At 61.9% G+C, this 24556-nt stretch overlaps 2 protein-coding genes across 3 annotated transcripts; one reads left to right on the top strand and one right to left on the bottom strand.

The window, feature by feature from the left end:
• The first annotated feature begins 876 nt into the window (after window positions 1-876).
• On the top strand, window positions 877-10388 carry LOC123344880 (tubulin beta chain). Its single transcript, XM_044981371.1, has 4 exons — window positions 877-1034; window positions 5829-5937; window positions 6443-6553; window positions 7197-10388. The coding sequence occupies exons 1-4, from the start codon at window positions 978-980 to the stop codon at window positions 8252-8254; spliced, it is 1335 nt and encodes a 444-aa protein (XP_044837306.1). The 5' UTR covers window positions 877-977; the 3' UTR covers window positions 8255-10388.
• Window positions 10389-13160: 2772 nt separating this feature from the next.
• Window positions 13161-22500, bottom strand: LOC123344885 (flotillin-1-like). 2 transcript variants are annotated; one of them, XM_044981377.1, is made up of 13 exons: window positions 22432-22500; window positions 21410-21470; window positions 20466-20541; window positions 20164-20254; window positions 19520-19663; window positions 18962-19081; window positions 18575-18670; window positions 18046-18198; window positions 16944-17125; window positions 16325-16370; window positions 15615-15752; window positions 15089-15253; window positions 13161-14642 (listed from the first exon to the last, which is right to left on the bottom strand). In XM_044981377.1, exons 2-13 carry the CDS (start codon window positions 21450-21452, stop codon window positions 14610-14612), a joined length of 1287 nt encoding a protein of 428 aa, XP_044837312.1. In that variant the 5' UTR covers window positions 21453-21470; window positions 22432-22500; the 3' UTR covers window positions 13161-14609. The 2 variants fall into 2 exon arrangements, with proteins under 2 accessions (XP_044837312.1, XP_044837311.1); XM_044981376.1 differs by having other exon boundaries at window positions 22442-22498.
• Between the last annotated feature and the right edge of the window lie 2056 nt (window positions 22501-24556).

Here is a 24556-nt window from a genome sequence, read left to right as displayed (position 1 = left end):
CCTGGGTCGGCTGGGTCGAGGCTCCGGCTGGCTCAGCCAGTCTGTCCCTTTTCCTCCCCCCCCGCCCCAGTCTCTTTCCTCTTCCTCTCTCCTCTCCATTGTCCTTTTTGTCTTTTTCTTTCCTCTCCGTCATTCCTTCTATTTTTGCTTGTTTTTTTCCCCTCACTTTTTCATTCATTCTTTCCCCCTTTCTTTTTCATCTTTCTATTTTCTCTCTTTTCCATTCCTTCTTTCTTAGGCATTCAGTCCTTTTCCTGCCTCTCTTCCCTCAGTCATTCTTTCTTTTCTTCCTCTTTCCATTCTTTCTTCTCCCTCCTTTTCTCTTTCTCACCCATTCTTTCTTTTTCCCCTTTTCAGTTGTTTTATTCCTTCCTCTCTTTTTGACACTCGTTCTTTTCTCTCTTTTTCATTCAGTCTCTCTGCCTCTCTTTGTCGCTCCTTCTTTCCCTTTTCTCCCATTCCGCCTTTCCTTATTCTGTCACTCTGCTCTCGCTATTCACCCTCCCTCCCTGCTCGTCCTTCCTCGGGCTTTGCGGTGCGCCTCATGCCGTGCCGACGTGGGAGGAGACGTGGGGAATAAAGCATTAGGCCCGTCGCCCGGCCTGATTCTCCCTCTTCCCCCGTCACACCCATTTTTTTCCGCAATCCCACTTTAAAAACTGTACAACAAAAGGAGACTACAACTCCCAGCACCCCTTGCGCTCGGGTCCACACCCTGCTCCCCCCCCCACACTACGTGTCCGCGGCTCTCCTGTCCAATGGGCTCCGCGCTCGTGATCCCAGCGGGCCAATCGTCGGGCTGGCCGCCCTCCAGCTTATAAAAGCTTTGTCTATATCAGCCCCAGCCCCTCTCGCTGTCGCTTTTTCGGCCGCTTGGAACGTTCGCTCCCGGTGCGTTCGGCGGAGAGAACCTTGAGCTCCCCAGCGTTCCATTCCGTCCAAGGGCGCAGGCTCCGGCTAGACCAAAGGGAGGCAGGATGAGGGAGATCGTCCACATCCAGGCTGGCCAGTGCGGCAACCAGATCGGGGCCAAGGTGAGCGGGGAGCCTCGTGCGCCTCCGGATTAATGGGGCTTCGTGAGCGGGGGGGGGGGAGCGGCCCCAGCATATTCGGGGGGAGGGAGGAAAAGGGTTTAAAATACGGGATCTCCCGAAGGGGGGGAAATGCCTCCGCCCCAGATTTTTTTGGGGAGGCGGGGGGAGGGGCAGCGGCTATTCCTCTTGCAGGGCGAGTTTGGTGGAGGCGGCTTGATCTTGGCAGTTAAAATAAAGGCGGGGTGGTGTGAGCATTTCGGGGGGCGGGGATCGGACGCGTTTAGAAAGCGGTCTCGATTTATTTCCCATCCTATTTTTTTTAATCCGGATTTAAAACTGCTGCTCCGTTTTGAGTTCAGCCCTCCTGATCCTTTTTTTTTTTTTTTTTAAACCCGGGACTTTAGACTCCGGGTTCCAGCCCGTCCCGGCATTGGAAAGGCGATTTGCAGTTAATGGGATTAGCCGGCGCAGCAGATGACTCAGACCCAGGGGAGCTGGGGGGGCGGGGGGTTGCAGAGGGGGATGGGCGGGGGGGGGGACAGGAAGGAAACTCCCCCCGCCCGCTACGCGCTTTCAAGCGGCGCGGTACCATCTTTTAGCGCCAAACCCAACCCGCCTGCTGCTGGCTGGGGGAGGGGGGGCGGTGTCCGGCGCTGCAGGGATCTGGCTTTGGTTCCGCTGGGGAGCGGGGCCGGATTCCCCTGGCAGAGCTGCCCCCGCTCCGGTTCGGCTGAGGATTAACCCAGTGTCTCTTCCCCCGCCCGCCTCTCTGCTGCTGGCTAATTTCACGTCCTCTTTCTCCGCTGGTTCGTTTCAACCCCGCCCTTTGATCTCCATTGTCTGCCGCCAGGGGCGAGAGATGCGGTGAAAGGGGCCATTTTCCTCCCCTAACTGCTGGGGGGGGGGGCCGAGCCCCCTTCCAGATCTTGTGTTAGCTAGCGGCAAAATACACCCCCCCCCCATTTCTCTTCCGTTAGTCGGTGGAGAGGGGGGGTATTTGTTCTCCAGCATTAGGGGCTTTGCCTTATATAGGCAACGAGATCTCCCCCCCTCCCCCCCCGAAAAGAAGTCGCAATTTCTCACGCTTGCTCTCTGGGTCACCCTACTCAGCGTGTAATAGGTTTAAGCACCTGGGGGGGGGGATGTCCAGAAGCGACCCCCCCCCCCCGCTTGCTAGATCCGGAGTGAGGCCTTTTCCCTCTCCTCGGTCCCTTTGCAAACCGTCAATTACAGTGTTGCAGTTGGGGTGAAAAACGCGACGGTAAAATGTTGCAATGGGGGGAAGAGAAAAAAAAAATCTTGTTTCAGTTGCAAATCAAGAATGTTACTTCTGGCGCCAAACCGCCCATCCCCCTCCTCCCTTTCCCTCCCCACCCCCCACCATCTTCCCCACCTCTTTGTCTGCCGGGCCCCACATGGCCGGCTGCGAAGCTGGCGTGACCCCCCCCTCCCGGAGCTCCCCGCGCCCAGCCGCGGTCCGCGCCCAGCCCGATCCCTTCCCATCCGCCCCCCAGCGCCCCGGAGTCACATCGGATCTTCAGCTTAAACTGAGACACCGCATCCTTTGCGCCTGTAATGGCGCCTTTGCACGGCTGGGGGGGGGTTCCCCAGGCGGCTGCTGGCGCTAGACACGGAGGGACTTTTTGTGCCTAAAGAAGGGCCTGTTTGCAGTTGGATGGCTGCAAAATCCACCCCCCACCCCCAGCAGTTGGCTGGATCAGGCGCTGGGTTTCTCCGCCTGGTGGGGTGGATGAGGGGGACAAAGAGACTTTATTTTAGCCCGTGCAGAACCAGGAGCATCCCTGCTAAATGGGCCCATCGGGTTTTTTTTATTGCTTCTGTGGAAGCATCTGGATCGCTTAAGAGGCCCTGAATTTTTATTTTAATTGTAGGGATGTTCCCCCTCCTGCATCACACGCCTCATCCTGAGCCCCACCCAGCCTCACCTCTGCCTGACCTGGTTTGCCAGGTGCTAGGTGTGGCTGGCAAATGGGTGCCGGCCCCTCAGCCAGGCGATATCACAGGGGTGCTGATCTGCCTAGATCCCGTGTATGGAGATCCAGTCCCCCCTCCTCGCTTTAAAACTGGGTCTCTGCTGTGCCTGGGTGGGTGGATTGGTCGGGCTCTAATGAGACCCGGCCCAGCAAATTCTTGCAGCGAGAGCCAGACCCGGCTGCTCCGTCAGAAGCCGCCAGAATAATGGGTTTGTATTGCAGCAGCTGTGTCAGGGATCCTGAAGCGAGGAGGCCGGGCGCTGGGCTGTGCGGGGATGATTGGGGAAATGTAAAGCAGTTTTTTCTGCCCCTCCCCAAGAGCTTTCCTGGCATCTGTTAGAGCCATTCCGTTTCTCCATCTGGAATCGCTCTGCATTTGCACCAGGGTCCCTGAGATCGGAATCCGCTGACTCAGGGTCTGGCGACGCTGTGTATTAAAGCTGGGCTCTGACCCAGGGCCCAAGCCCCCCTGCCGTCCACACACAAATCAGCCTGACCCGGGTCAGCAAACGCTCAAACCTAGGACCCTGCTAGGGGGCGGCTCAGAGCCCCAGTCCAGCTGCGGCTATGGTCCAAGTCATGTCTTCTACAGTGTGGACGCGGTCCAAGCCGCAGCCCCGAGTCAGGTCTGTGCAGTGTGGACGTGTTATCACGGCTGTGAACCCCCAGCTATGGTAAGCCCAGGTTTACCATGCAGTGAGGACGACCGAGTCCACAAGCCTGGGGTCCCACAGCCCCGGGTTTACAATACAGTGTAAATGCAATCTCAGTGACCCCGGTTGTCAATCCAGATCCACTCCAGATTGACACCAGAGTTGCTGAGATCAGTGCTGGGACTGGGGGTGGATTTCCTGGTGCAGTGACCCATGGCGCCAAAAATGCCTGGGATGGTGACGGGGTCGGCTTGGCTGCCCTTGTGTTGTGGGTGGGGCGGGGCCCTGGTGGTGGGGGCGGGGGTGGAAAACAGAGCTGTTATCTGTGACAGATGCTCTGACACGCTGCTTTGTTCCAAGCAGGCTTGGGGGTGGGGGCAGGCTCCACTGGGGACAGAAGTCAGTGACCCTACCTCCCCCCACCCCTCGGTGGATTGATTTCACTGGTAGCCTGTTCAAACAGTCCCTGTCCTTGAGCCCAGGGGCCTGGGTCGGCCCCTAACCACACCCTGCTGGGGCTAAGCACAGCTGGGATGATCTGTTAATGGCCGGCCAGCCCCACGCCCTGCTCTGCAATGGCCAACCGCTCCCTTCAAAGCAGCTGGCAAAGGGGTGACATAAGAGGTGACTAACTGACCAGGTGTCCTGGCTCCCAACCTCCTCTCCCCCCCCCCCCCCGATCTAACCCACTAGACCCCCCCTTCCCTCCCTGAGCCCAGGCATAGAACCCAGGTGTCCTGGTTCCCAGCCCCCCCAATCTAACCCACTAAATCCCCCTTCCCTCCCCGAGCCCAGGCACAGAGCCCAGGAGTGCTGACACCTGCTGTGGCTGAGAAGTGGCTGAACAGAGCTGAAGCCGCCAGCCTGCAGCAAGCGGGGGTGGGGAATCGTCTCTTCGGCTCAGCCGGGCGCCATCTGCTCTTTGCTCCGCTCAGAGGCGGGAAGCTGGATTTGCATTGGGGCTGGGGGAGGGGCATGTAATGGGTAGAGCTCAGTTGGGCGGAGGGGGACAACCAATCCCACCGCTGCCACCAGCAGCGTCATCCCTGCTGCGGCTGAATGCTGCGGGGTTCTAGGGCAGGCACGTGGCCAGGGAGCGCTTCGGGCGGCAGAGGAAATCTTAAACAGTAGCAATTGTTCCCTGCGTGGCTGGGTTTGGCCATCGCTTCCTGGCGGGGCCGTGCTGTGGCTGCCCTGCACTGGGGGGGAGGGGGGCAACGCTGGCTCAGGCGTCACTTCCCTGGAGCTGGGACTGAGGGGACGAGCGCCCGGCCCACCCCCTGGCAAGGCAGAGCAGAGCCCTGCGGGAGCTGAGACCACAACTGAGCGTGGGGAGGGACCGGGACCGCTGGGGCTTCTCTCAGCCCTGGACAAAGGGTAAAGCAGCCCAGCTGGGAGGCCGTTGCTGGTCAGAGGGGGACCCTGGGGGATTTTACCACCAGCCCTAGTGGGGGTGGGGTGAGAGGGCTCTGTCCTGAGGGGGGGGACGGGACACAGGACAGGTTCCTTGCATATGCACATGGGGGGGGGGGGAGGAGAGATTGGCCACTCATGTCCCAGCCTCCCCAGTGCTGGGGACACCAGAGCCCCAGAGATACGGCTGGGGGGGGGCAGAACTTACCCTGCCCCCCCCCATGCTCAGGGGTCACTTCTCACCCCAGCCTAAGGATGGGCATAGAGGGGGGAGGAGACATCATAATACCCCCACCAGGGGGTCAGAGCAGCACCTCAAACTTTCATGGGGTTCCTCGGCCACTAGGGGGCAGCCTGGCAAGCGTGGTGTGTTGCTTCCCCCACATGGCCGGCCGGGGTTGGGAGGGGGGTGGGAGGTGCAGTCCTAGGGGAAGCCCCTGTGTCTGGACCAGGCTGTGATCACCTGTAGGGGGCGCTGCTGGCTCTGGCTGGCTGCACAGGGTGGGCGTGGCACCATCATGTGCCTGTTGTATGGGGGGGGCAGAGCTAATGAGGATGTGCCAGGTGGGGTAACCCCTCCCCTGTGCTGGGGTAACCCCCATTGGGCCGGCAGCTACAGCGCTAGCTGGGTTCTCCCCGAGAAGAGCAGTGTCCCCTTGTGGGAGGGGTGGCTGGTACAGGGATGGGGGGGAGGCAGCCACCCCAGTGACACCCCCCCTTGCTGTCGCCCCTAGTTCTGGGAGGTGATCAGTGATGAACACGGCATCGACCCCACCGGCACCTACCACGGCGACAGCGACCTGCAGCTCGACCGCATCAGCGTCTATTACAACGAGGCCACAGGTACTGGTCAGGGGTAGGACGCATGACACCCCTTTACCTAGGGAACGTGGGCCGGTCCGATTTCCCCCCAACAAACACCCGTGGTTTGGTATGTGGAGATTTAGTGCTCCCCCCACGTTCCCATGGTTTGAGCCAGTCCCCCTCCCCTATATGCAGGGAATGGGAGGTTCCAGGGATCCTTCCCCACAAATACTCTGTGGCTTGGTCCTGGTCCAGTCTGTTCCACTCCCCATGCCATGTCTGGGTTTGATCTGATCGAGGGCACCGCCCCCATTCCAGATGCCCCAAAGGCTAGCCCCCCCCCCCCCACTTTCTTCCCACATGGCTGAGACCAAACCCTTCCAGTGCATTAGTGTCTAGTGACTGCGGGGATCCCTCTGCACCCATGGCTTTGAATCAGCCCCAAATGCCTCTTCCTGGATAACCCAGGCCCCCTAAGACCGTCCTGCTGCCTCTTGGTTTGATTGACCCACCCCTGCTGAGACTCTTCTCGCTTCCCCTCTAGGTGGTAAATATGTCCCTCGCGCCATCTTGGTCGATTTGGAACCAGGCACCATGGACTCCGTCCGTTCCGGTCCCTTCGGCCAGATCTTTCGACCAGACAACTTCGTCTTCGGTAAGGTTCCCATTGTCCCTCCGTGCCGTCTGCTGGGGCCCTGGGGTTGAATTACCCAGCAGCCACTTGGGTTGCGTCAACCATGGCACCAGTGGTTGAGACCTCCCAATCTTGGCCCGCGTGTAGCAACAAGGGTGGGGTTGTGTCTAGAGTCTGAACCAGAGTTTCTAAGCTTCGTTGACTCAACTGAGTCCAGACTGGACCTAGCAGCAACCTGTGGACAGTCCCCCAAAATTTTGGAGTGGCCAACGGGTTGTGACTTTGAGATGGGCCTTGTCTGATCTGGGGGGTGTGGGGCATGTGTGGGGGGACCCAGCTGACTTCACTTGACTGTTTGGAGCTAGAGGTGCGTCCCTCACTTGTGGCCACGTTCGCAGAGCGGTGGCCTGTGTTAGGTTCTCCTGTCTAAGAATTGGAGGCCACTTAAATGCCGTGGTAATGTGGCATCTCTTTCCCCCACTCCCCCCCCCGATCTGCGAGCTTAACTCGTTCCTCCTAGACCATTGGGGGAATTGGCACGTGTCCCCCCCCCAGGGGACTCCACTGGAGGTAATTTGGGGGCATGGCTGGCCAAGGAGCAGCTGGTTCCCCAGTGCCTTAGCCCAATGCTTGTGGCTTCTTCCCCTACACCCCACCCCTACAGGCCAGAGCGGAGCTGGTAACAACTGGGCCAAGGGGCACTACACGGAGGGGGCCGAGCTGGTGGACTCGGTGCTGGACGTGGTGAGGAAGGAGGCGGAGAGCTGCGACTGCCTGCAGGGCTTCCAGCTGACCCACTCGCTGGGCGGCGGCACCGGCTCGGGCATGGGCACGCTGCTGATAAGCAAGATCCGGGAGGAGTACCCCGACCGCATCATGAACACCTTCAGCGTGGTGCCGTCGCCCAAGGTCTCGGACACGGTGGTGGAGCCCTACAACGCCACCCTGTCCGTCCACCAGCTGGTGGAGAACACGGACGAGACCTACTGCATCGACAACGAGGCCCTGTACGACATCTGCTTCCGCACCCTCAAGCTCACCACCCCCACCTACGGCGACCTCAACCACCTGGTCTCGGCCACCATGAGCGGCGTCACCACCTGCCTCCGTTTCCCCGGACAGCTCAATGCTGATCTCCGCAAACTGGCCGTCAACATGGTGCCCTTCCCTCGTCTCCACTTCTTCATGCCCGGCTTTGCCCCCTTGACCAGCCGCGGCAGCCAGCAGTACCGGGCCTTGACCGTGCCAGAGCTGACCCAACAGGTCTTCGACGCTAAGAACATGATGGCGGCCTGCGACCCCCGCCACGGGCGCTACCTGACGGTGGCGGCCGTCTTCCGCGGCCGCATGTCCATGAAGGAGGTGGACGAGCAGATGCTGAACGTGCAGAACAAGAACAGCAGCTACTTCGTGGAGTGGATCCCCAACAACGTCAAGACGGCCGTGTGCGACATCCCGCCCCGCGGGCTCAAGATGGCCGTCACTTTCATCGGCAACAGCACGGCCATCCAGGAGCTCTTCAAGCGCATCTCGGAGCAGTTCACCGCCATGTTCCGCCGCAAGGCTTTCCTCCACTGGTACACGGGCGAGGGCATGGACGAGATGGAGTTCACCGAGGCGGAGAGCAACATGAACGACTTGGTGTCCGAGTACCAGCAGTACCAGGATGCCACGGCCGAGGAGGAAGAGGACTTCGGGGAAGAGGCTGAAGAAGAAGCTTGAAGCTTCACCCGCCACCATAAATGCACCGGCACAAATTAATTTTTTTTTAAAAAAAAACCAAACACCCACATCGCATCATGTTCCAATTTTCTTTCTTCCTTCCCTCTCAACTGTCTTCTCCATCCAGGTTCCTCCAGGGCTGAGCTTACTCCGGTTCTGTGATCTCCCATGTAAACATCAGCTTGGGCATCGGAGCGAGAGATGCCACTTCTGCCATCCCTCATCTGTCTTCTCTTCTTCCCCAGCACTAACTTATTGTGAGGTTCTGTCTCCAATAAGTCAGATCCCCTTTCTCTGTAGCTGTCTGCATCCAATGGCATCTCTCCTCTGCTCTCTCTCAAAGAGGGAGTTTAAATTTTGGTGATTCTTCTCAGCCCATGCTCATCTCGCTGAGGTGTTCTTCAGGGATGGGAGAAGATGGAGTGTGGGGATAACAGAGGGCTCGGTTGGATTGTTTAAGACCTGAAATGTAACACAAGGGATGTGCAAGTTTAAAAGTCCCAAAGCAGGGTTGATAGGTTGTCCCTTCTTTGGCCTAGCAAACTGGAGCCAGGTTGTGAGAGCGACCTCTTTGCTGACTTCTTCCTGCTCGGGCTTTTATCGAAGGAGCTTCTCGCACGTAGGTGTCATCCCGTAGGTAGCATCAGGCAGGTGCCAAACTCTTGTAGCAAAACCAGTAGAGGTGGGAGCTGTGAAGTGGATTAGCAGGAACAAGGTAGATTGGTTTGTGGGAGCTCCCCCACCACTGGAGCCGGTGGGGGATGTGAGGCAGGTCCGGACCTGAGGAAGTCTAGTTGATTGCTTCTTAGACTGGGCAGAAAGTAGGAAGAGGTGGCCCTGAACTGGCCTTGCAATACCGGCAGCTGAGGAGGAAGGTAAGCAGCAGAGCAGGCCTAGCAGAAACATCTGGCCCTACTTAGGGGAAGGAGATTCAATTTTGCTTTTGCCATTAGCAAGTCCCTCTGCTGCACCTTCCTTCTCAGGGAGAATGAGCCTGTGGCTGGATGCAGTGGGGCTTGGGGGAGGAGCGTCTAGTGGAGGGGAGAAGGGATAGAACCCAGGAGTCTTGCCCCCCCCCCTTGCTGTGGGAGGGGGACTCCAGGACCCCAGGGTTGGATTTATGGCTCTGCTACTTTGGTGAGAGATGTTCGGTCAAGGAACTCCTCCCCCTCCTGGCTGGACGTGAGCATGTTTGCAAAGCTGTAGGAGATGCAAGTTCTGGAGCTGCCTGGTCTGCCCACACCCTCAAAGGGTGCGTCCCTGGCGTCCCTAGTCAATGTGCTTTCTGTTGGGGGGTCAGCCCCCAGCTTTCCCAGGCGGGGGCATCCCCCCCTTTCATTTCCATTCCTGCCCCTATGCTGAGAATTTGGCCCACAGATTTTTTTTGGGGGGGGGAGACTGGCAGGAGGTTCTCTTCCTTGTATCAATTTGGCCCCAGAGCAGGGGACCCCCCCACATACCTTCTGTCCCCCCCAGTGCCCTAGATAAGTCAGCTGAGCCAGGGATGAAAGGGCACCAGGCCACAGAGCGATGGCTCAGGGAGCTGGTCTCTGCCATCTCAGCAGCTTTGGGGAAAGGGTCAGTGCAGGCCGTGCGGCAGAAAGGAAAATCTCAGGCTCGGGGATGGTCCTGCTGGAGGCAAAGGGGGAGAGGCCCTGACAGCTCCGGTGAGCAGGGAGGGGGTGAGAGGTGGGGGGGGTGTAAACCGGTGCGAGGGGAGAGGCTGTGAAGGTAGATTGTCCCCCTGCCCGTGTTCTCTGGGGCTCCGTTGGACCCCAAGGTCCTGGCACCAGGAATCAGCTCCCACCAGCTGAAGCCCGTGAGAGGAGACAACTCAGCCCTGGAGGAATTAAAGGGGAAGGGAGTTGGGGGGCAGGGGGAACTGATGTGGGCTCCAGCTGATAGGTGACAATGCAGCTGGAGGTCCCACCCATGGGGCCCCCCTCCCCCCAGGCTAGCTCGGGCCTGGCTCCAGCTCAGCTCTGTCCTCTCCGGCTCTGTCTCATCTGCTCAGCGTGTTTCGTTTTGTCCCCCCCCCTCGCTTGCTCCATCTTTCTCTAGTTTTTTTAACTGCTTTTTTCATATTGAAAAGACGACGTTCTGTGCAAGAATAAACCAATTTTTTTTAAATTTTCCCGACTCTCAGAGCTCTGTCTGTGTGTGTGTGGGGGGGGGGGGGGGTTGTGACGGTGGCCGGGGGAGCCCCTGTGCCCCTCAGCACCGTAGCTTTAGGTGTCTCAAAAACTTCCGCAAATCACAGCCCCTCCCCCCGAGTCTTGATCCCACCAGCCCCAGCTCTGCCGGTGCCCTTCACCCCCTGCCCTGAGCTCCCCTCTCCCCAGCTCTGCCGGTGCCCTTCACCCCCTGCCCTGAGCTCCCCTCTCCCCAGCTCTGCCGGTGCCCTTCACCCCCTGCCCTGAGCTCCCCTCTCCCCAGCTCTGCGGTGCCCCTAATTCCTGACCCCCAGCCCCTGCTAGCCCAGCCCTGGGGTTCTCCCTGCCCCGATTGGCTAGTCCCCCTGCCACCCCAGCTAGCCCAGCCCTGGGGGGTCTCCCTGCCCTGCAGCTCCCCTGGTGCCCCTCGTTCCTGAGCTCCCCTCTCCCCAGCTCTGCCGGTGCCCCTCACCCCCTCCCCGCCCTGAGCTCCCCTCTCCCCAGCTCTGTGGTGCCCCTCATTCCTGCCCCCCAGCCCCTGCTAGCCCAGCCCTGGGGTTCTCCGTGCCCCTCGTTCCTGAGCTCCCCAGCTCTGCGGTGCCCCTCGTTCCTGGTGTGCAGCCCCTGATAGCTCAGCCCTGGGTTCCTCTCCCCAGCCCCCAGCACTGCTGGGGCCCCTCCCTCCTGCCCCCCAGCACGGCCGGGGCCCCTCCCTCCTGCCTGGCAGCAGCTGTGGGGCAGGGAAGGGCGGGAGGGGGCGTGGCCAGGGGATGAGCTCATTGCTGGGGTGGGGCGATGTCAGCGGTGCCACGTGGCGCGGAAGAAGCAGGGGGGAGAGGGACCCCCCCTCGGCCGGGCTCTCGATCCACTTCCTGTTGCTCTGCCCCCACCCCTCCAGTTTCCTTTCCCTGCGCTTCCTCCACCCCCCCCCCCAGGTTAAAGGAGGGGGCCACGGGTCAGAAGTGAGGAGCTGGGGCATGTGTGCCCCCCCCCGGTCATTCAGCAGGATTTGTTCCTCGCTTTTACAGTAGCTGGATGGTGCCCCCCCCCCGTTCAATTCCTCCAGACCAGCCCCCGGCCCCCATCAATGGAGGCAGCCGGCGGGGGGGGGGGGGGGGGGTGTTGAGCTGTATAACCCACAGCTGGCTGTCACACAGGCCCCAGCGACTGCCCCTGGAGTTGGGGTGGGGGCAAGGGGCTCAGGAAGGTGCCCCCCCCTTGGTCAGTGCTGGCCCCAGGTCAGTGCTGGGGGGGCACAGGGAGCCCTCTGCCCTGGCAGGCTGCAGCTCACCCCATGGAGCTTGGCAGCTTATGAGGGACTCCTGCAGGGTGGGGGGGGGTACCGGGGGCTCAGCAGGGGGCGCTGTGCTGCAGGGAGCAGGGTGGGGGGGCACCGGGGGCTCAGCAGGGGGCGCTGTGCTGCAGTAAGGAGGGGGATGGGGGGGCACCGGGGGATCAGAAGGGGGCCCTGTGCTGCAGGACGGAGGGGGAGGGGGGGCACCGGGGGCTCAGCAGGGGGCGCTGTGCTGCAGGAAGGAGGGGGAGGGGGGGCACCGGGGGCTCAGCAGGGGGCGCTGTGCTGCAGGAAGGAGGGGGATGGGGGGGCACCGGGGGCTCAGCAGGGGGCGCTGTGCTGCAGGAAGGAGGGGGATGGGGGGCACCGGGGGCTCAGCAGGGGGCGCTGTGCTGCAGGAAGGAGGGGGATGGGGGGGCTCAGCAGGGGGCGCTGTGCTGTAGGGAGCAGGGGGGGGGGGCACCAGGGGCTCAGCAGGGGGTACTCGCTGTAGGGAGCAGGGTGGGGGGGCACTGGGGGCTCAGCAGGGGGAGCTGTGCTGCAGGGAGCAGGGTGGGGTGGCACAGGGGGCTCAGCAGGGGGTGCATGGGGGGCACCGGGGGCTCAGCAGGGGGTGCTGTGCTGCAGGGTGGGGGGGCACCGGGGGCTCAGCAGGGGGTGCTGTGCTGCAGGGAGCAGGGTGGGGAGGCACCGGGGGCTCAGCAGGGGGCGCTGTGCTGCAGGGAGCAGGGTGGGGAGGCACCGGGGGCTCAGCAGGGGGCACTGTGCTGCAGGGAGCAGGGTGGGGAGGCACCGGGGGCTCAGCAGGGGGCGCTGTGCTGCGGGGGGGGTACTGGGGGCTCAGCAGGGGGCGCTGTGCTGCAGGGAGCAGGGTGGGGGGGCCCCGGGGGCTCAGCAGGGGGCGCTGTGCTGCAGGGAGCAGGGTGGGGGGGCACCGGGGGCTCAGCAGGGGGCGCTGTGCTGCAGGAAGGAGGGGGATGGGGGGCACCGGGGGCTAAGCAGGGGGCGCTGTGCTGCAGGGAGCAGGGTGGGGGGGGCACCGGGGGCTCAGCAGGGGGCGCTGTGCTGCAGGGAGCAGGGTGGGGGGGCACCGGGGGCTCAGCAGGGGGCGCTGTGCTGCAGGAAGGAGGGGGATGGGGGGCACAGGGGGCTCAGCAGGGGGTGTTGCACTTTGCCCCCCCCCAACACATTGAATCTCCAGCTTTCTCCCCAACCCGCCACGGCCCCTGCCCCCCCCAAGAGACGGAGGCGCCAGGAGATCGGGGCTGTTCACACACCGGGGCGTTTAATGGCCTGGGGGACAGGTACCAGGTGACACGTACACAGGCTCACGTACAATCACTGGGGCAGAGAAGGCACCTTCATGCACCCGTCACATTTGGGGCACCAGGACACACACACACGCGGGGGGGGGGGGGGCAAGGTGGGATCCGGCCCCCCCCCCCTTCTGCCTTAAACCCTGGGCCCAGCACGATGAACCGGCAGCACTACAAGTCTGGGGGGCGGGGGGGGGAACATCGTGGGAGGTGGAAACATGAGACGGGGAACCCCTAGTGGTGGAGGGGGGTACAGCAGCTGGGGGTGCATGTACGGATATGGGGCTTTCCCCCTCTAGGGGGCGCCAGCCACAGGGCAGGGCCTGGGGAATGGGGCACAGGGCCTCTCCCCCCTAGGGGGACTGGCAGTGATCCAGCCCTGGGGGTGGAGGGAGGCAGGGGCCTGGCTCCTTCTCAGATTGGCCCCCAGTGGCCCAGCTGGGGGCAGCAGGAATGGCTGGGTGGGGGGAGAGTTTACTTTGGCCACAGCAAGTGAGTGAAAATCAGTGTCGGCAGCGGAGGCGAAAGGAGGCAATGGCTTGAAATCCCCCCCGCCCCCTTTCATCCCGTGCCCCTTAATGGCAATGAGAGACCCACAGCTGCATCCCACCCCAACTCTCCTCCCCCGGTGTCTACCCCACATCCACAGGCACTGGGAATGCTGGATCCTGGGTGCTATGTCCCGTCCCCTCCCCAAAAAGGGGTTCGCTCCTGTCTTCCTGCCCCACGGTGGGGGCTGCTGCTATGCAGGGACATCTAAGGCGTCTACAGCCCCAGTTGGCCATGAAATACCGAGCTCCAGGGAGCCGCCAAAGGGCCGACCTGACATGTCACATCAGTCCGATGACCTTCTTGCCTCGCTTTCTGCTTCAGCAGCTGGTATCTTACCAGTGCCGCAAGGTAGAGACGTGCGGCCAGTGTTGTTTCGAAGCCGGGGCTGTCGGCTTTCAGCCGGTATCTGACTTTTACTTGTGGTTCTGGCCACCAGAGAGACATGAGCTGCTAAATCCGGACGGGTGCAAGGGAAAAGGAAGCCAGAGGCTTCTGACAACGGTGGGGCTTTAAGGTGAGAGATCTCAGGCGGCATTAGGAGCAGATTGAAGAGGTTGGTGGTGTTGAAAAGAGGAAATCCCAAGTTTTCCGGCCGTATAAAGGGTTTGTTCCTCACGCTGCAGCTCTTGAGAAATCAGACTCCAAAGCTGCACCTCCTTCAAGACGTGGCGCCCGCCGGTCCCGAGCTGGAGGTGACGGAACGTCTTCCTCAGGATGATCTTGGATGTGAAGAGATGACGGAGCGAGGGGGTGGGGCTGTGGGGCTGATCCCCCAGGAATACAAGGTGCAGGTTAGGGTGGCGTGGGGAGCAAACGCCCCCCCAGCTCTTCAGGGAGGGGGAGAGGTTGGGGGGCTGGCGAGGGTACACGAGAGGTAGCACTGACCCACGGGGCTCGGTGGCTGGCGCCCCACACGTCCCCCCCTCGGGGGGCAGCCAGCGTGAGGGGGGGCCTGAGATGCAGACACAGCAAGGAGAACGGGGCGGGGGCGGCTCAGGGACATGCACAGCTCAGGGCAGAGCCCCCCTGACTTCCAGCGACTAGGACATTCGCCCTGGCTTCTTCTGAGTCATCTGTGAGCGGGAGGCAAAACCGACAGGGGGAGCAGTGTCAGCGCGTCGCTCCCAGGAACCCTGATCGCAGAACAGAGTCACGGACACCTCTGGACCCCCTAGCAATGGGGGAAGGGAGTCAGGGAGAGAACCCAGGAGTCCTGGCTCCCAGTCCTCCCCCCCCGCCCCCCAACCACTGGACCCCACTCCTTTCCCAGAGCCAGGGAGAAAACACAGGAGTCCTGGCTCCCACCCGCAGACCCCACTCCCCTCCCAGAGCCAGGGATAGAACTCAGGAGTCCTGGCTCCCAACGCCCCCCTGCTCTAACCCCCAGGCCCCACTCCCCTCCCAGCCCTGGGGAGAGAACCCAGGAGTCCTAGCTCCCAGCCCCCTCCCCTCCCCGCTCTAACCACTAGCCCCCACTCCCCTCCCCTCAGATAGAACCCAGGCGTCCTGGCGCGGGTACCTGGGAGATGCTGATGCCCGTGAGTTTCTCCACAGTGTCGGGGAGTTTGCTCATGATTTCCAGCACCTCCCCCGTCATCTTCGCGGCGCCGACGCCGTCGTTGCCGCTCGACACCATGGTGATCTTCTTCACCGAGCTCAGCGGCTTGCTGATCTCCTCCGCCACCTGGGGGGAGGGGCGCCACGCCGCTCCGTTATTGTAGGGTCTCCCTTAAGTGCTGGGGGGTGAGCTGGGTTCTCATCACGGGGCCTCCCATATGGGCTGGGGGCCGTGCACTCTGATTTGTTATTGTGGAGCTGGGGGCCAAGCAGGCTGGGGTGTTATCGTAGGGTCTCCTGGAAGGGCTGAGGCTTGTTATTGTAGGGTCTACCTTAAACGCTGGCGGTGAGCCACTTTGCTACGGCTTTCCACAAGGGCTGGGCGGGTTGTTTTTGCAGGGACTCTCGGGAGGGCTTGGGCTAGGCTGCTTTGTTATTGTAGGGTCTCCCAGGGAGCTGATCCTGCCCTCCCCCGGCCCTGGCCTCACCTGGGGCAGCTTCTCCAGCAGCATGTCGACCATGGCGGCGTCCTGGTACTGCCGGAACGCCTCCGCCTTCTTGGCCATCTGCTCGGCGTCCGCCCGCGCCTTGGCCTCAATGGCGAACGCCTGCGCCTCCCCCTTCACCTGCATGGGGGGGGACGGGGGCATGATCAGTGCCGGGGGTGGATAGCACCCTGCCCACCACTCCCGTCCTGGACGCCTGGGTCCTATCCCGGCTTCCAGCCCCCCTAGGGGTGAGAGCCCCACACTGCCGTCCCGGACGCCTGGGTCCCATCCCGGCTTCCAGCCCCCCTAGGGGGGAGAGCCCCACGCTGCCGTCCCGGACGCCTGGGTCCCATCCCGGTCTCCAGCCCCCCTAGGGGGTGAGAGCCCCACGCTGCCGTCCCGGACGCCTGGGTCCCATCCCGGTCTCCAGTCCGCCTAGGGATGACAGCCCCATGCCGATGTCCTGGACGCCTGGGTCCCATCCCAGCTTCCAGCCCCCCTAGGGGTGAGAGCCACACGCTGCCGTCCCGGATGCCTGGGTCCTATCCCGGTCTCCAGCCCCCCTAGGGGTGAGAGCTCCACGCTGCCGTCCCGGACGCCTGGGTCCCATCCCGGCTTCCAGCCCCGCTAGGGGTGAGAGCCCCACGCTGCCGTCCCGGCCTGGGTCTCATTCCCGTCACAAGGCTGGGAGGGGCGAGCGCCAGACTCACTCTGAGGGACTCTGCTTCAGCCTCCGCCTGCATGATGAGCTGGCACCTGGGGAGGGAGCAGGGGGGCAGCGTCAGTGACTCCGGCGCAGTGGGGGGGTGGGACGCTGAGCGGAGGGGCCGCGAGCAGGAGCTGGCAGCAGAGGTTTCGGGGGCAGGGAGTGGGGAAGGAGAGTGCCGAGGGGTGAGCAGGGGGTTCAGGAGAAGGAGCGGTGGATGAGGCTTGTTGTGTGGGGCACAGGATGGGGTGGGGGGGAGGTGAGGGGCAGGGTGCTGGGGGAGGGGATTGGAGCAGGGCACTGGATGGGGAGGGAAGGGGCAGGGTGCTGAGGAGGGGATCAGAGCGGGGCGTGGGATGGGGAGGGGAGGGGCGGGAGAGGGGCAGGGTGTTGGCGGGGGCATTGGGGGAGGGGACGGAGATCAGAGGTGGGGCACCGTGTGGGGGGAGGCCGGCTGAGGCTGGCAGGGAGCCCCGGGGTGGATCGGGGACGGGGCGCCGGGGTGAGGCCGCGGCTCCGGCTGGGAAGGGGTTGTGGGGCGGTGTCTGGGCTGGAAGCGCTCGGCCCAGCTGGGTCTCAGGGGTGGCTGGAGGGCAGCATGGGCGCGGGGGGTGGGGTGATACCTCTGGGCCTCCGCCAGCTTCTCCAGCCGGTAGCGCTCGGCCTCGGCCGGCTTCTTGACCGTGGCCTCCAGCTCGTGCTCCTTGCGGATGATTTCCTGCTCCTGCAGCTGGATCTGCTGGGTCCGCTCCACCACCAGCACCTGCATCTTCTGCTCCTCGATCTTCTGCTTGGTCTTGGCCACCTGCACGGGGAGGGGTCGGGGGGCACCGCCGGGGGGGGGGGGGGTCAGCAGGGCCAAGGCAGCGGGAGTTGACACCATGGGGCAAGGGGTCAAACGTTGCCTGCGCCAATGGGCGTCGCCACCACGGACACCCGGGGTTCATGTCAAGCCAACGCCCCCTGGGAGGTCAGAGGTCAATGTCGAGGGGGTCATGGGTCAACACCGCTGGCATTTGTAAGTGAAGATTTGAGAGGATTCAAGGGGTGAAAGGTCAAGAACCGGCAACAGTGAGGGATTGAGGGACACCACCGTGGAGGGGGGGTGTGGGGGGGGGAAGGCTGACCCCACTGAGGCAGGTCAAAGGTCAATGTTGGGGGTAGTCTGGTCCACACTGGGGGGTTGATTATTATTATAAAGAACTGACCCCAACAAGGATCAAAAGTCACCATCACCCAGAGGTCATGAGCCAAGAGCCGACGCCTCCAAGCTAGGGCCGGGGTCAACATGGCCATGGGGGGGTCAAGGGTCAACAGCTGACATCAGTGAAGTGGGGGAGGGGTCAGCCTGGACAAAGGGGTCACAGGTCCAGAACCGATGCCACTGGACGGGTCGTGGTTGATGCCGCTGGGTGGTGAAGACGTGTGGGGCCAGAGATGCCCCCGGGGGTCGGCCAGGGGATGCCAACAGCAAAGGGTGGAGTCATTGGGCAGGGAAGAAGGCCAAGAGGGGCAACCCACCAGGCTGTCCAGGGTCAAGTTGCAGGGGGTCAAAGGTCAGCATCGGAGTCGGGGTCACAGGTCACCAGCTGTGGGTTGGCCATCTCTGGCCACCATCACATGGACATGCCTGCCCTGCCAGCTACAGTGTCCCATGGTGCCTGGGCCGGGGGCTGGCATCGGGGGGCCCTGATCCCCCTACCCCTGTCCCCAGGGGCGTCTCACCTGCAGCTGATAGGCCAGGTCGGACTCGGCCTTGCGGGTGTTCACCTCGATGTCGTAGGTGGCTTTCTTCAGCTCGTAGTCCCGCTGCGCCTTGGCCATCTCGATCTCGCTTAAGTACTGGGCAGAGAGCTTCTCCTGCTTCGCCTTGGCCTCCTGCAGGTGTGGAGGTCAGAGCCACGGTAACCCCTGTCCCCTGTCAGAGCCACGGGCCGGCTGGTATCCCCTGCCCCCGTCAGAGCCACGGGCCGGCTGGTAACCCCTGCCCCCGTCAGAGCCACGGGCCGGCTGGTAACCCCTGTCCCCCGTCAGAGCCACGGGCCGGCTGGTATCCCCTGCCCCCGTCAGAGCCACGGGTCGCCTGGTATCCCCTGCCCTGTCTGACCCACGGGCCAGGCTAGCCCGTGCCCCCCACCCCCGGGTCACAGCTGCAGGCCGGAATCCACCCCCCCGGATCAGACCCCCATGGACCCAGCCAGCTGGAATCCCCCTGCCCCCCGGATCAGACCCTGCACTCATGTCCAGCTCTCACCTTGATGCCGGCATCTCTCTTGGCCTCAGCTTCTCCCATCCGGGCATCTTTCTGCACCTGGGCGGTCCTGGCTTTCCCCAGCGAGTGCAGATAATCCTGGGGCAACGCCGTGGCGGGGAGGGGGAGAACGGGACAGAGACAGACACCTCAGTCACGCCACGCAGCCTGGCTGGAGACCATTCCCCTCTAGGGGGCGCCGGCTCCCATCCGCCCTGGGGCGGGGCAGGGCAGGGACTGGCTGGCTCCGGGCTGGGAATGGGACACGGGGCCTTTCCCCTCTAGGGGGCGCCGGCTCCCATCCGCCCTGGGGCAGGGCAGGGACTGGCTGGCTCCGGGCTGTACAGCACACGGGGCCTGTCCCTTCTAGGGGGCGCCGTTCTCCCTTACCTGGTCGTCGTGAATGTCCTTGAGCGTGTAGCTCACCACGCTGATGCCCATGTTGACCAGGTCTGAAGAGGCCACTTTAAAAACCTGCTCCGAGAACTTCTTCCGATCCTTGTAGATTTCCTGCCCGGGGCGGGGAGACAAGGGGTGAGTCGGGGCAGGGCTGGGACAGACACATGGGGGGGCAGGTCTGATTCCCCCAGCAGGAGGCGCTGACACCCACACACCGGGGCGGGGGAGGTCTGACCCCCCAGTGGGGGGCGCTGACACACACACACCGGGGGGGTGGAGGAGCAGGTCTGACCCCCCATCAGGAAGCGCTAACACCCACACTGGGGGCAGGTCTGACCCCGCAGCAGGGGGCGCTGACACACCTACAGGGGGCAGGTCTGATTCCCCCAGCAGGGGGCGCTGACACCCACACACTGGGGCGGGAGGGGCAGGTCTGACCCCCCATCAGGGGGCGCTGACAGACTGACAGACAGACAGACACACACACAGAGGAGGCAGGTCTGACCCCCCAGCAGGGGGCTGACCCCCCCGCAGCTGCCGGCCCCCCACCTCCACAGTCATGTGGGCCATGATGGCCCGCTGATGCCCCTCCAGCGTCTCCAGCGCGATGTGGGTGATCTCGCTCTCCGACTTGCCGAGGAACATCTGGCAGGCGGCCGCCAGCATCTCCTTGTTCTGGCCCTGGATCTTCACCTGCCGGAGTGAGGCCATGAGGGGAGGGAGGTATGGAGCCCTGTGCCCGCCCCCGACAGCCCTCCCTGCGAATCCTAGGGATGCTCGGGGGGTGGGGCGCCTTCCCCTTTAAGAGGAGGAGGCTATTGCCTGCGCCCCAACAACAGTTGCCCAGAGACCATATCCATGGTGGTCAAGGGGGCTCTGTCCCTGTGGTCCCACGGCATCATTGGGCAGGTACCATTGGGGAAATGGGGGGGGTACGAGCCAGGCTGGGCAGGTACCAATGGGGAAATGGGGGGTATGAGCCAGGCTGGGTAGGGACCATCGGGGAAAATGAGGGAGGGGGTATGAGCCAGGCTGGGCAGGTACCACTGGGGGAAATATGGGGGTGAGTGGTGCCAGTGGCAGGTACCACTGCGGGGACCATGGTAGCTGGCTGGTTTCCTAGGTGATCCCAACCCTGTTCCCTCCTCCCTGGGGTTTCCGTGGCGACCTCGGAGTCAGGGGGCGCCGGTTACCTGGGCGATGCCGGTGACAGAGATGGGGACCCCGTGCCGGGTATAAACCTTCTCGCTTTTCACGTTCAGGGTCAGCGTGTTCAAGGAGATCCTGTGGGGAAAGCAGGGGGGTCAGGAGAGGGGACCCCCCCATGCACACATCCGGCCCGGTATCCCCACCCCCACACGCTGATCCCTCCCGAGCTCTGACCCCTGCCCCAGCAGGGTGATGGGGGGGTCTCCTACAGACTTGGGGAGCGCAGGGACGAGCCAGGAAGCCCTGACCTAGGGGCTCTCTGTGGAGGGGGGTTTTGGAGACTCACCTCTGGATCTGCTGGATGCAGGGGAGGACGAAGACCCGGCCCCCTGCCACCATCACTGGGGGGCTGCGGCAGAAGCCTAGGGGGAGGGGAGGAGAATGTTAGCCGCCGCTGGGTGCTGAGATGCAGCCGGCTTTGGGGTGGGACAGCTGGGAAACAGCCGCGTGGAACAGCGACGCTGCACGGGGAGGGCTCGCCCGCCGTTGAATTGCAGCCAGCTCTGGGGTGGGTGGCTGGGGAACAGCTGTGTAGAACAGGGACACCGCTGAGATGCAGCCGCCTCTAGGGTGGGCGGCTGGGGAACATGCAATGAATCCTGAACAATTTGAAACCACCAGGGAAATTTTAAGGAGGCAGGAAGTGAGCTCAGCTGGGACACCCCCTACTGAGCCCCCCCCCCCACATCACAGTGCCCCCTGCTGAGCCCCTGCCCCGGTACCCGCAGCCCAGCGCCCCCTGCCGAGCCCCACCTCGCTCCCCGCTGCCCCCCACCCTGCTCCTTGCTGCTCCCAGTGGCCATTAGTGACGCAGAAAAGAGGATTTGATCGTTAACCATCAGATTAGTGCCCCCGCCCCCGCCGCAGGCCTATCCCCTGGGAGCAGGTGATGTCACTGGCTCAGATCCCATCTCTTCACTGGTGGGTATTTCAGGCTGGCTCAGAGGGGCAGGGGATGGGGCACGGGGCCTTTCCCCTGTGGGGCGGGCGAGTCCCAAAAGTGGGGGGTTGGGGGGGAGCTCTCCCATTGTGCTGTGGGGGCTCGGACTCCAGTCCCTGGTCCGGGTTTCTCCCGGGGATCGGGCCCCTAACGAGCTCGGGCATTAGGCCCAGGTCTTAGCCGGGGTGCGGGGGTGGGGCTGGGGGTTAGGGGTCCCAAGAGGGGGCAGCATCAGGCTCCCACCCTGGGAGTGTCTCTTCCCACATGAGACCGGCGGGGAAGCCACTCACCTGAGACCACCATGGCCTCATTGGGGCCACACGTGAAGAACATCCTGATGCCAGAGGGATCCTGAAAGAGATGAGAGCGACTCAAACCGAACCCAGGAGTCCTGGCTCCCTGCCCCAACCACTAGACCCCACTTCCCTCCCAGAGCCGGGGACAGAACCCAGGAGTCCGGGCACCCAGCCCCCCCTGCTTTAACCCACCAGCCCCTACTCCCCTCCCAGAGCCGGGGACAGAACCCAGGAGTCCTGGCTCCCAGCCCCCCTGCTCTAACCACGGGCCCCCACTCTCCTCCCAGAGCCAGGGGGAGAACCCAGGCTTCCTAGCTCCCCCCCCCACCCCCACTCTAGCCACTAGACTCCCAGAGCCGGGGAGAGAACCCAGGAGTTCTGGCTCCCACCCCCGCTCTAACTACTAGACCCCACTTCCCTCCCAGAGCCAGGGAGAGAACCCAGGAGTCCGGGCTATTTTCCTCTCTCCCGCCAGGCGGTGGCGGATAATTACAGCCCCGTTCCTGGCCAGACTCCAGCTGAGCCCCAGGGAGCTCCCCACCCACCTGCCGTCTGAGCCCCACAGAGCCGCTGCTGATTCCACCCAACGGGGGAGGGGATCACTGGGGTCCCGCCCACCCCACCCGCGCACCCCACTTCAACCCTGTGCTTCGGCCCCCACCCCCGACCCCCATCTCCGCCCGTGCATCCCCTCGACCCGCCCCCGCCCATGCACCCCCCGACCCCCCTCTCTGCCCGTGCACCCCCTGCCTCCCTTTCTGCCCATGCACCCCCCGACCCCCCTCTCTGCCCGTGCACCCCCCTGCTCATGCACCCCCCGACCCCCTCTCTGCTCATGCACCCCCCCACTCCTGCACCCCCCCGACCCCCCTCTCCGCCCGTGCACCCCCTGCCTCCCTTTCTGCCCATGCACCCCCGACCCCCCTCTCCGCCCGTGCACCCCCCCCACTCATGCACCCCCCGACCCCCCTCTCTGCCCGTGCACCCCCGAACCCCGCTCATGCACCCCCCCCCACCTTTGCTGACCGGGTCTCTTCCTCCGGCCAACTCCCCGTCCGTCTGTCCAGCTGCAAACACGCCCCACCCTCCTGTGACCGCCACTATCCCGTCAGCCCCCGCAGTTTTCCCAGGCCCGGGGCGGTGCTGCCACCTGCTGGCCGCAGCCCCGCGTGGCAACCGGGCAGCGGCTGGGCGCTGCGTGCGGTGTTTTCCCCAGGAATTGAAACGGGGCGGGGGGGGAAGGTCAGGGCCGATGGGGGTGAGACCGTGCGGGCGAAGGTGGGCTGTATCTAGGGTGACCCGATGTCCCAATTTTATAGGGACAGTCACGATTTCGGGGTCTTTTTCTTATATAGGCTCCTATTACCCCTCACCCACACCCCGATATTTCACTTTTGCTGTCTGGCCACCCTATATAGAATCATAGATTATTAGGGTTGGTTGGAAGGGACCTCAAGAGATCATCTAGTCCAACGCCCTGCTCAAAGCAGGACCAATCCCCAAATCCCTATGGCACCATAGTAAAAACTGAAAAATGTTTCATGACCATTTTATTAGATTTAAAATCATCAGGCAAATTAAAGTTGGCTACTCAAGTCTTCCATGAAGCACAACATTTACATCCTTCTTGGTTTCTTCTTGTAGTTTTGCACAACTCTGTTAATGAACTTCTTGAATGCAACGTGTTCATCTTTGGTGGCTTCTCGTGTGTCCAGTACTTCCATTCCTTCAGTTGATATGCTCATTAGTTCATTCACATGATCAGGCAGAAGGCGACATCTTTCAGAACACAGCAAAGAGTCCTGTGGCACCTTATAGACTAACAGATGTTTTGCAGCATGAGCTTTCGTGGGTGAATACCCACTTCTTCAGATGCAAGTGCACTTGCATCTGAAGAAGTGGGTATTCACCCACGAAAGCTCATGCTGCAAAACATCTGTTAGTCTATAAGGTGCCACAGGACTCTTTGCTGCTTCTACAGAACCAGACTAACACGGCTACCCCTCTGATACTTTCAGAACACAATATTCTAGTCAATGAGGAAAGAGAACGCTCAACTGTAGCTGTCATGACTGGGAGTAGCAAGAGATGAATTCCCACTTCTTTCATCCCAGGAAACAGAACAAAGATCGCGTCAAGCCACTAGTGATGATAAAAAAGAAGTTGAAGTCAAATCTTCATTCATTCGTCATATGATATTCCTCTCTGTGTTCAAATTCTCTATTCTGTCCTGAGCACATGGCAGCCCCATTGCTGGTAGTGCCTCACTCCACTCAACTGTCGGTGTTTTATAGGACAGGGATCTGTAAAAGCTACGTAGAGGTTGAGTAGAATCCAGAAGTCGCTGTTGTAGATTTTGAAGAATCAAGTCTGTGTACTTTTTCAGTTGTCTTAACAAACACTTCTTGTCCTCTTCACTTGAGGATTCAATATAAATGCCTTCATTAGTCAACTTCTGGACTGAAGTCTTTGCTTCTTCCAGTACTTTTTCAATGGGTAGCTGTTTGATTGATCCACATGTAGCTTCCGTTGCTGGACAGAGATCTACTGCTGTTGTAGCAGATGCCTGGATGGCCTTGTGTAATGACCCAAGTGGTTTCGACAGTAGACTTACAAGAGAGAGAATGGCTGCAGTCTTCTCTGAACTTAGCAGCGAAAGTAATCCACCAGCCTCACTCCTTAGATCCATCCCATCTTGGTAGATACTTTCCAAAGCCAGTAACAACGGCTGGAGTAATTTTAAGACAACAGCCAAGGATTGCTCATGAGAAAGCCAGTGGGTTTTCCCAGGTTGGACTAATTTGAACTTCAGTCCCAGTGTATTTTCTATATTTTCCAAGATATTCAGTCTTTATGGACTCTTGCTGAAAGAAAGAATATAATGAAGACATTACATTTATAGCTTTTTAAATGTCTTTTTGAAGAGTCTGCAGCTCGTACTAGCGCTAGTTGGAGTAGATAGCCTCTGCAGTGTGTATAGGAGAGATTAGGGTTACACTTTTCTTTGAGCAAAGCTTGTGCTCCACCATGTCTTCCAGAGAAGTTTGCAGCTCCATCAAATGCACAAGCAGCCATCTGTTTGGGGTCCAATGGACAAGCATTTAACTCTTCTAAGATGTGGGTGGTCACAGATGGAGCCGA

The sequence above is a fragment of the Mauremys mutica genome, chromosome 12, assembly GCF_020497125.1.
Source record: "Mauremys mutica isolate MM-2020 ecotype Southern chromosome 12, ASM2049712v1, whole genome shotgun sequence".
NCBI lineage: Eukaryota > Metazoa > Chordata > Testudines > Geoemydidae > Mauremys > Mauremys mutica.
Note: the sequence above shows the minus strand (reverse complement) of the source record. Positions and strands in the feature narration are given on the sequence as shown.